This window comes from Macrobrachium rosenbergii, chromosome 4 (assembly GCF_040412425.1).
Source record: "Macrobrachium rosenbergii isolate ZJJX-2024 chromosome 4, ASM4041242v1, whole genome shotgun sequence".
NCBI classification, from domain to species: domain Eukaryota; kingdom Metazoa; phylum Arthropoda; class Malacostraca; order Decapoda; family Palaemonidae; genus Macrobrachium; species Macrobrachium rosenbergii.
The window spans coordinates 34,387,385-34,399,446 of record NC_089744.1 but is presented as its reverse complement, the minus strand read 5'-3'; the positions used below and the strand labels follow the sequence as shown (position 1 = coordinate 34,399,446).

At 37.4% G+C, this 12,062-nt stretch overlaps 1 protein-coding gene across 1 annotated transcript; it reads left to right on the top strand.

The window, feature by feature from the left end:
• Window positions 1-202: 202 nt before the first annotated feature.
• On the top strand, window positions 203-11,075 carry LOC136837238 (uncharacterized). Its single transcript, XM_067101978.1, has 7 exons — window positions 203-329; window positions 765-854; window positions 3,233-3,394; window positions 3,785-4,036; window positions 6,753-6,866; window positions 8,685-8,874; window positions 10,852-11,075. Exons 1-7 carry the CDS (start codon window positions 203-205, stop codon window positions 10,973-10,975), a joined length of 1,059 nt encoding a protein of 352 aa, XP_066958079.1. The 3' UTR covers window positions 10,976-11,075.
• Window positions 11,076-12,062: the final 987 nt, after the last annotated feature.

The window sequence follows — 12,062 nt, the reverse complement described above, 5'->3', positions numbered from 1 at the left end:
AGCAGATGACCAGGAATTAGGGTATTTTTTTGAGGAGGGAAAGGTCTATGGAAGCCAAGGTTCATGAAGGGGTTGTTGAACCAGCTCTCCTTTATGGAAGTTTAGCAGGGATGTTGTATGCAAATGAAAGAAAGAATGTGAAAGCTGTAGAGATGAACTGGACCTGTATTTGTGGTACCAAAAAAGCTGAAGGGTGAGATACATGGAGATGCAAAAGGTTAGTAAAAGAATTAATGTCGGTAAAAAGATGAATCAGAATGCTTTGAGGCAGTTCAGTGATGTGGAAAGAATGGAGGAAAGGTTGATTAAAAACGTGTACAACTGGAGCTGTTTGAGAAATGAGGAGCGGAAGACCTACAAAAGGAATGGATGGATGGAGTGAATATGGTAATGGAAGGAGCGGGTTAAATATCCAAGAAGCAAGATACTGCATATAAGACAGAAGTAAATGACAGTTTGTCTAGGGGACTGCGACACGCTGCTAGTAAGTGGCTAAATGTGTGGACGTTCTCTGAGCAGTGAGTTCTTCCATGAATGTGTAACCTAGTTGTGAATATGGCAGTGATCATTGTCTTTTCTCCCCTGGAAAGCCACCCCGTTAGGAGACACGGATTAATGGTTTTAAATGTGTATATTGGGGTGTGTGTACTTCTAGCACATACATACGCGTTATTTACTTGGTAGTAGCATGTCGTTGACTCCAGCTATGTCGGTAATCTAGAGTTCTAGGCTTCTATTTTCAATAAAAATATTCTTATTGATAGTTGGCGAGTACCTGGAAACTCTAGATGAAATCTCCGAGGAAGAATTCAAGTCAATCTGTGATGCAACAGGAACAGCAGAAGACATATCAGGTAATTAAATCTCCCGCTTCAAATTTCACGGGGAACAGATTTGCAAATATTGGTCTGGTGTGCCTCTAAGCTTGTTTGTCAGTTGGGGAGGGCTCCATTTTTTTATTTATTCGAAATAAAAAATCTAATAATATTAGTTTTTAGTGGCGTGTTCCACTATATGACGATAATTCTAGAAAAATAAAATTCAAAATTGTAGGTTTGTAAGCTTATCCAAAAGTCAAGACTTCCAGTTTCAACCAGAAATAAACGGTATTTAAAAAAATGAAAGCAAACATGGACTCCAATGGCAGCAAAAAAAAAATATATGTATATTTTCCAAAAATAAGATGAATCCTCATTTCTCCGTGAGGAGAGGCATTGTATACATTACCAAGAGGTTTTTGTAGAGTTCCTTCGGCCCCTGATTGCACCCATTTTTTAGCCTTTTACTTTACCTTTTGCTGTCTATCCTCTCTGGCTATTACTGCTAAGTGTAACTGTGGGGTTTTCTCCCAGTTCCACCTTGAGATCTTTGTACTTCACCTCCTTTATTTTCTGGAAGTCTATGTTACTGCCAAGCCACTCCAACTCCCTCTTTTTACTGTCCTAAGAGCTGAATGGCCCAAAGTGTCCTACATCTTGGCTTGACAACCTATATTTCAAAAAAGCAGCCCTTAAGGAAACCTGTTAGATGTTTCCATTCTCTTTACTACCATCACTTGATTACTCCAGTCACTGACGAACCGCAAGGGCGCTTGCAGCTAAAGGCTCAACTCGCAATCTTTTTACAGGAGTGAGAAATGAAGAGAAAGCATCACCACCAGGCCACATGCTTGAAGGAACCATAACCCCGTGCTGTAAAATATCTGATGAAAGTGGATGGTGCTACTCGGTTTATAGAGTGATCTTCCAGAGAAAAAGCCTCGTTACCTTCCACTGAATACCGCTCGACTAAGTTTCTGTAGCCCGTGTCGAAACTTAAATATAAATTTAGCTCTTTTCCATTCAATCATGTGATCTTGATCCCAGCTGTGTTTTACTAACGCATTGTCCATTGTATGCTCTGTGATGTTACTTACTTTAAATCTGCAAATGCATGGAAATTCATAATTTCATTCATCTCTTTTAATTTCTTTTGTTTTATTTCAAAATAATTTCTTCGTGATTCTGCATCATACTCAAGATTTGAATGGTGGAAAGGCAGAGAAGGAAATATCCGGTTCGCTTTATAAGCACGAAGCCTAAGTGAACCTGGATAGTGGTATATTTGGTTTTGGCTTTGTTGAACGCCTTTTCCATCAAGTGTCCTTCAGAGCATAATTCTGTATCTAGCAAAACGTTGATCGCATATCCTAAACGCTCAGATTACAATATTTGGGAATGCCCTCCCCAGTGTTTCACTGGATTCCTGTTAAAAAAATTGATAGAACACTCAGAACTGGCCGGCTCCCTAAAAGTAATAAAATCGAAACTATTTGTTATGACATCGTGTCAGTATAAATCGTCCAAAAAGAGATAATTTTTCATCGGTCTCTTTTTTTTTTTTTAGTGAGGTGCAATGAAGGAATAAAATGAACTTACTAAATTGTTCTGGGTTCCTTAGCAAATTAAATACATACCGTCATCATATCTCTGCCAATATCATAGATTTTTTTTATTTGTGGATAATAATTATCAAGAATCTTGCTTTCATCGAATTCCATACAAAAATTGGCTAATATATCTAAAATACGGGTGAGCCACTGAACACACTGATTTTCTGTTTGTACTCTTCTAGTGCAAAAGATAATACTGCAAACGAAACGCATGGTCAGCAGAGTTCTCAAAGGTTACTTGTTTCCATAGCGAATGCTGCAGAGCCCTGATCAAGCGTATCTTTTAAGTTTTAACAACAGAAATTCGGAAGGGATGTTGGTAAATAAAACAAAAAACGCTTAAGCTCATAATCTTCTCCTCTACATCACCCAACCTTTATATTCTCTCACGGAAGTTCTGTAAATGTAACCGATGCACACTAGTGCACATTTTTACTCAGAGTCCAAGTTTGTTTCTGTTTCGCAAATACCCGGTAACTCAGGTCGGAAAAGGGGCCGCAATAGGCTCTCAAAAGTCCCAGCTGAAGAGTTGTTTTTGATCTTAGCCATTATAATACAATACAAGGAAGATAGAGTGGGTTTTGTGTCTACCATTGAAGTTTCGCGTTTTTTTTTAAGGTTTCTTACAGGATGAGGTGCTACAGCTGCTACTCTTACTATTAATGATAATTATTACTATTACTGTATTATTGTTATTGTAATCAATAATAACCAAGCCTTTTCCAATAGATTATTACCGTTTTTTTACATTGTTATTGCTATGTTAATGTTGCAGTCTCATCCAATATTGCATACTTCTAGGCGTGCCATACGGCGACGTAGGGAACTATTCAGGAACCTTTCGCGATTTGGAAGGTTCGAGTTTTCGCCCCTTTGCTCCCTCGCACGAACATCCAGGCACTTCTCATTACCCCACCTTCTCCGGCTACGAAGCTCGAGGACAACTCAGATACGACGTCAGTGGTGGGGAATGTCGAGAGTTTAATCCTCTCTCTGTTGGTTGATTATGATAGATGAGACTAATTAATCATGCACCTCACACGTTTTAACATAGATCTATCACATGTTTCGCCACTGAACTTCATTACTGAAATCATGAATGTTTCGACAATAAGATCTTAAAGATTTGCCAGTTATATTTCATACAGTCAGTGGGTTGTATCTCAGTTTATATTGTACTGAATCTTAAGTTTTAATGCACTTCATGTCAAAAAAAAAAATGTTTTCGGGTCTTGCATATTCAGTTTAGAAGTGTTTATTGACCTTTGTGAAAAGGAAGGAAACATACATCTTTTCAAAAAGAACAAAGTCAATTTAGGTCTTTATCAAAAGACGAATGTTTCTCATCCATAGCACAAGCTAAGCGCATGTTGCCATCGGACGCAAGCGGCAAAGACTCGGGATTACCGTTATCAGGGTGGTGTGGAAGAGACAACAACGAAATGTTACTGCCGAGTCCAGGATGGGCCAGCCATGGGGAAGACTTTAGAGAACCAGAATCCCAGTGGCGCAGAGACGGCAGGGACTCGAACGCACTGGAATCTGAGCTGGAACAAACGGCATCTGGTAATTTCCATCCAAGATTGGAAGCTTCTTCACAGGGCAGTAAGTCAGTCAGCATATTTTTTTTTAAACCTGGATGTGGAAAAAGGTCGTCATAACCGACGGTGCCTCGGCAATTTTAGTTGTCTCGGGGGAGCGTTTTGGCTATTTATTTCTAACATGCACACCCATACAGCCGAGAGAAATTACAATAATTCCTTGAAGAGGAAACTTGAAGGAACTACTCAGCCTCATCTGTGATGGACAAATTGGCATCATCTATCTTTGGGTCAGGCTCGTCTTCCATTCCACCACTACTAATAGAGATGGTAGACTGGTTACTGGCCTAGGGAAAAGGCAGAACTGCTTCATCGAGCTTGTGAAGCTAAGCAATCACCTGAGGATGTCCCTCTCCCTGATACTTGTCATCCTGAACCTACTCTTACAAAATTTGCATTCCAGGGATGTTCAGAAAATTCTGGATAATCTTGATAGCTGGGGTGGAGAAGATACTGATAGTTTCTTCCCCTTGTTTTTTAAAAAAATTTCTAGCGTGTTGTCTTCAAAGATTACTAGATTTTATAGATGTTCATGTAGACGTAGTACCTTTGTGGATGAGCGCAAGCTTAGTAATACAGTGCCTGTTCCAAAGAGTGGCATATCTGCTGACTGCGGGAACTACAGGCCAATCTCTATTCCCCCTGTGCTCTCCAAAGTTGCTGAAAAACTTATTTTTAAGCCACTATATAAGTATATGGATTCTAAAGGATTGTTAGCTGATAGTCAATATGCATACAGGAAGCAGACGGGTACCTGAGATGCTCTTTTAGACTTGCTGTGCCATTTGCAAGAGAACCTTGATAAGGGTATACAAGTACTGCTTTCGATTTAGTGAATCACAAGGCCCTTATTTATAAACTTCAGAATCTTGGAGTGGGTGGATATGTTTTAGGATTGCTTCAAGGTTTCCTTACAAGTAGGCAGCAGCGAGTTGCTGTGGACGGGATCTTTAGTGAACCAAGACCTATTGTGTCTGGAGTTCCACAGGGCAGTGTTTTTGGTCCACTGTTATTTTTAGTGTATACAAGTAATATGGTTGTTGGCCTGGAAAACAAGATTGTTTAGTATGCCGATGATACAACACTGGTGGGTGTAGTAAAGTCTCCACTTATAAGGAATGGAGCTGCCCTCAGCCTCCATGGGGGACATGGACCGGATCAGGTAATGGTGTAGTCGGTGGTGGTATGAGGCTGAACTTCAGTAAAACGAAAACACTATTGATTAGCAGATCTCGCACAGATTTCCCACCCCATCCTCCCCTTTAGGTGGATGGAACTTTGCTGATTGAGACTGAAGCTTTAACTATTCTAGGTGTAACTTTGACTCACACCTAACTTTCGAGAAACATCTAATAAAATTTTTAGCAAATGCCGCACTAAAGTTAGATATTGTCCGTAAGGCCTCATGTATTTATAACACTGGTAAAATCAATGCAACCTGTTTTAGGTCATTTGTACTTCCTTTACTGGATTACTGTTGTCCGGTGTGGCTTTTACCAGTAATTTATCTCGTTTAGATAGAGTGGTTCGTGGTGGTAAGTTTCTGTTTCCTAATAGTAGCAGTTATGACTTGGACCATCGACGGATGGTCTCTTGTGTGTCAGTTTTTCATAAGTTGTATTTCAACAGAGATCTTTCACATTTACAATTGATCCCTGATCCCCTTTATCTGCCGAGAGCAACCAGATTCGCTGAACAGCAGCACCAATATGCAGCAAGTGTGCCTCGCTGTCGAACTTTTCAGTTCCAGAGGTTCTTTATTCCTCACACCGTTGGACTGTGGAACAACCTCCCAGAGGATGTCGTGCAGTTGGAACTTCAGAAGTTCAAGCAAAAATGCAATGCATTACTGCCCTAATGCTATTCTTCTTACATTTTAATACATTTTTATCTATTTATTAACTTATTTTTTCTTTTTTTAATAAGTGGGATCTCTTCTTTCTGTATTTCCCTTTACTTCCTCTTACCTCTTCCTAATGAACACCATGTTCTTTGGAGGCTTGAATTTAAAGTTAATGGCGGCTGTGGGCTTGTTCCATAAGAATAGGTCTCATCTACTGAATAATAATTAATAATAATAATAATAATAAACAAAGTCGGGAGGTTTTTGTACTCGTTCCTGAAAGTATTTTTTATTTAATAACTAAGGATGTAAACCTCAGATCAGAATCAAACATACTGGACAATAATTTTCGTTGACGGAAAGAACGTCTGAATCAGATCTGTTCAGGACCTGAAGCTTTAAAACTTAAAAATATCCAGATTTGTTTAGTCTGTTCTATAAGGGGAAACCCCAGTTTCCAAATAACCGCCATAAAACAAAGAGAGCAGGAACAAGCCGATTCAGAAAATCAAGCAGGAAACGAAATTTTAGAGCAACGGGCTCGCATAAACAAAAAATATTGATCGAGAGTAAATAGCTGGACGTACCTGGCATTAAACGGATTAAAGTTTCCATTCAATGAAGTCCTTTCTGAAGTTCCCTTCAGGTTCAATTAGTGGCAAATTGTAATGCAAATGTGTTCAAGTGGTAGCACTTCTAATATCCAAACCGATAAAACTTGCTTATTGTTATTATTACTGTAGCTATTGTTGTTAATGGCAATTATCAAAAATCTGGTTTCAATTTCTCGATAGCATTACTATAGTTATTATAAAAGGTAATGGAAGCAGCAGTCGAAGTGATGAGGATTTCAGATATCTAACTAAAAACTACTCAGCAGGTGGATCAGGCGCTGCAGGTAACGACGACGGAAATAGTAGCTCATTGGCGCCCACTAGGAGAACCGAGGGCGACCCGCTGACCAAAATAGAAACCAGGAGGGGAAACAGAGGTGAGGTTCTGATTGTCGCTTTGTCACTTACGTTGGCACTGGAAGTTTTTATGCATTCGAAGGAATAATGGGGTTACTTTTGTTTTTTCCTTAATATATATATATATATATATATATATATATATATATATATATATATATATATATATATATATATATATATATATAATATATATTTATATACATTCAATTTCACAACTTAACTCTTCATATATTCACTTGCAAGTCTCCCTTCTTAAGTAAGTTTCAGACTTTAATTTATTCTTTACAGCTTTTCTTCACTAGCTTCAATCAAGTGCCATTGTCTTTGAACATGAACTACCCATAACCTCCTCCGAGACCCCCGTTCAAACCTTATGCCTTTAATCTCCAACTTTTCTATAATAAGGTTCATTTTCCAAACTTGCACTGCTCTTGCCTCTTCCATTTCTTTTCTGTCTTATCACAGGAATACTATACAGTGGTGCCGCTCTATAATGCTTAGTATTTTCTTCTACACAAAATTAATGGACCGTCGTTTCGTTCTCCAAGCCCTATGGTTATTCCCCTCATTCATACTTACAGTGCATACCGATACTGGATTTCTCTAGCATGAAATAGCACATTTTCTCACTTGTATATCCAGCAAATCGATTTAGTGGAGTTTTGCTTCGTCAGCAGCCATTTATAAGGACATTCTCAAATTTACATTAACCTCCCTCCCTCCTGTGGAACACATCCCACATTTCTTCGAAGCACTTAACCGTCGACAAGGGAATATGTTCCTTGTAGACAGTATCTCTATCTGCATCATTAAGGTTAACATCTCTTTGCTTCTTAACATTTTACTTTACTTCCCATCCCTACAGCTTCTTTTCCTCTCCAAAGAAACTGTAAATTCTTTTCTAAATTTTATCACCTTTTTCATTTATGCTTATGCCACCCTTCCTTCTTCATCCTCTTATATATGTACACGAGATCTTCTCATCTGTCCCGCAATTACACTTCGGACAACTTGTTTTGAGTCCAAATTATCTGTTTTCAGTGTCAACGGTCATTGTGCGGCTTGGCTGATTCGCACGATAAATCAGTCAGGCAACCACATTCTTTCCTTTCCTCTCTAAGCAAAGCTACCTTCCGTTTTCACTTTCTCCTAAACCAGGTAATTAGATGTATTTCCAGCTAGTACTATTTTCAGAATCATACCCGTCAAATTATTCTTTTATCTTCTGTGTGTTAATAGAATATATAAGCCAACAAACAATTTTCTTAGGAATTTTCTCTTTTCCACTCATAATTAACAGTATTCTTCCTTTAAATAATCAAGTATTCTCAACAGTCAAGCACTCTCAGAGCGCATTCCTCAAACCTCCTTCCTTACTCATAATTAAAGGCACTTCACATCTACTAAATACATAATATCCCTCTCTCTCTCTCTCTCTCGTCACCAGCATGTGTTCAAATCATACAGCAAGAAAACATTTCAACTTTACCCCTGAATGACCAGGTTCAGGATTAGATTCTCCCAAAACTTCTTCTTTCATTAGCCCGCTGTTCCATTCCTAAAACAAAAACCCATCGACAACATTTTTCACGCTACCTTGAATATAAATAAGATCATCGATGGAATAGCATGCCTGTGCTCTTCCACGGCGTCACCATCTGATCATCTCGACTCCAGGGCTAAACCTCTTCCGAGCCCTTACTGTACTGTCTCAGCCAGATGAGACACGACCACTTTTCATCCTTCCCAGTAACTCACACTTTGGTTTAGCTAAGAGTATAACATCAAGCTTTCTTTCCTTTCTTTCATCATTGTTTTTCTTTGTCATATCCAAGCTCGTTGGCCTAAAACCTGGGAGTTCCTAGTGCGACTGATTGTCAACAGCGAGACTAATCCGTCGTTAGTCTGCTGGGAAGACAAAGCGAACTACACTTTTCGTATCAAAAAACCATCGGAAGTTGCTCGGATGTGGGGGGCACGAAGTGGCAAGCAAGTTAGTTACGATCACTTCGCCAGGGGACTCAGGTATGGATGCAATGCAGTTAACTACTTTGCTTTTCTCGCCATTGATTAGGTGATGATGTTGCATGCAAATAAGCCATCTCAGACTTGTGCGCACGCTTGTATGTCGTGTGTTTGTGGTATTTACACAAGATCTTGTCTTCATATATATATATATATATATATATATATATATATATATATATATATATATATATATATATATCATATATATATATATATATAAATTATATATATATATATATATATATATATATATATATATATATATATATATATATATATATATATAATGTCTTTTTTACTGTAATACTACAGTATAATATGAAGATAAGAAGGCCCATAAAACACTATTTGAACGTTGCAACCATATATTTCGGGCACTTCCTTCTGTGCCCCTGTTCACTGGAAAAATATGGACAGATGAAATGTTACAAGGGTATATATACAAAGCATATATGTGTGGCATTAAGTCTCCGATGGTATGCAGGTGACCGTTTCCTAAGACGGAGGAGAGTAAACTGTTCCCCCATTAACTCACGAAAACCAGGCACACGACCACCAGAATCGACGCCAAACGGGAGTTAATGGGCCGAAAACCACTAGGGAACAGTTTACTCTCCTCCTTCTTAGGAAACGGTCACCTGCATACCATCGGAGACTTAATGCCACACCTATATATGCTTTGTATATATACCCTTGTAACATTTCATCTGTCCATATTTTTCAGTGAACAGGGGCACAGAAGGAAGTGCCTGAAATATATGGTTGCAACGTTCAAATAGTGTTTTATGGGCCTTCTTATCTTCATATATATATATATATATATATATATATATATATATATATATATATATATATATATATATATATATATATATATATATATGTGTGTGTGTGTGTGTGTGTGTGTGTGTGTGTACATATATATGTACAGTATACACATACCTGCATACACACACATATATATAGATGTGTATATGTATATATAAATATGTGTGTGTGTGTGCATAAATATTGACAATAGATATTAAACAAGGTAATTTTGGTGGCTTAGGTGTGAAGAGAGAACGGGAAGTGAGAGCAGTAAAATTGAAAGATTAAAATTTCTCTTTTGCCTGAAGACGAATTGGTTAAGGAAATGTATGAACAGTTGAATGCTCGAAGCCCTAACAAAAATCAGTGTAATATCCAGAGGTAACCAATGCCCACAGTGGTGACTGAGAACTTATGTGAAGCAACCTGAAGGTCTCAGTATTTACATAACTATATCACAACATACCCTATTTACCTGAAATGTAAAAAGTAAACTGTTAATTAGAATTTCTATCATTATGATTATGGAGCATTAAACTGCTTTCATAAAATGCCTCCTCAGCAAAAGAAGATCAAAATATAAATGTCTTTCGAAAGAACAACATAACAAAGGAGCGACAACAATTCCATTTTGAAAATTAATAAGGTCGACCTACCAAACTTGAAGTGGGTAATATTCTAGGTTAGGAAACCTGGGCATAGCCTACGTCAAGTAGGATCCGACAACGTAAGTCAGGTTATATCAGGTTAACATATAACCCTGTAAGTACCATATGAATAATTTATAAGCAAGGTTAAATGCGGTCTACTGTAATGGGAACGAAGCTCCTCCAGTCAGGTAGAATGCAGTGCCCTATTGCAGGTTAGGCTAGACTCCACTAAGTAATCATATCCCCATAAACACTACGGGCAACATTTTTAGACAAATTCCAAGGGAGGTAAAGGGCTGGAAGGCGAAGTTTAGGCTAGATTCAGATAGGATATATCTCTGTGGTTATTTCTGTTACATTTTCGTGTCATTCCTTGGAATCTTACCGCCGATTTGTCATTCCGATACTGACCTTAAAATCCGAAATGAAAAAAAAACAAGGCAAAATGTGTGAATGTTCCTACTAATAAATTTACAGTGAAACTGGTGTTTAATATTTGATTTTACACCGTCAGGTACCACTATGGAAAAGGAGGACTCAGAGAAGTGCGGGAACATAAGCTGGTCTATGGCTTCGGACCAAAGGCCATTGATTACTTGAAGAAAACAGAGATGCTCTCAGGAATGGACGGGTGCTAATGGAAATGGTTTCGCTCACAACTGAAATCTTGGGTCTCCAGTAAATCAGCTCAAGTGGCACTGTGGGTTTCCAATCATTTCTATTTATTGAAATTTTGTTTCCAATAAATAATCTCAACTGACGTTTTGGGTTTATAATAAATTACCTCGAGTGATATTGTGGGTTTCCATTAAATTATATCAACCGAAATTTTGGGTTTCCAGTGAATTAGCTGAAATACTGGATTTCCAATAAATGTTCTCAACTGAGACTTTGGGTCTGCAATGAATTATCTCAGCCGAAAGTTTAGGTTTCCATAATCTCAAATGAAATTCTGGATCTCCTATAGATTATGTCAGCTGAAATTTTGGGTCTCTTATAAATTATATTAGACGAAATTTTAGGTTTCCAGTAAATGATCTCAAATTGATATGTCTATGGAAGCCTTCGATCATCCTGTTATTGTTGTTTTTAATAAAGATCGTTATTAAACATGATGGAGAATCTGATTCATCATCGCTCAGCCGAACAACTTTACCTTTCTACGTAAAATGCTGTTGGGTCGATCTAGATACAAGAACTCGAAATTAAATAAAGAAAAAAATCTCATTTAAGATCATAGTTGTTACATCTTTTTAATAGTTTTATTCAGCAAAACAGAAAATGTACCAAAAGTGTGGTTACTAGTTCTACACTATCATCTGTTTATTTCCTTGTTCTGATTTGAAAGAAATGAACAAACAAATGAAACTGAGAAAGATCAGTGCATTTTTTATGTACAATAAATCAATAAAGAAGCAAATGAATTCATCAAAGAAACTATTAACAATTATCTCTGAATATGAGTACATTACATTGTGAAAGACAGTAACTGATACACTATCATCTTATATATATATATATATATATATATATATATATATATATATATATATATATATATATATATATATATATATATATATATATATATATATAAAACTATGTATAATGAATGAATATGACCGTTGTTGTCCCTTGTTGAGATGCCTAGTTTACAGGCCTACGTTGTAATGGCTTTCTTGCATTGAATTAGAATGTCAGAGCAGTAATGTGTAAAGGTATCTG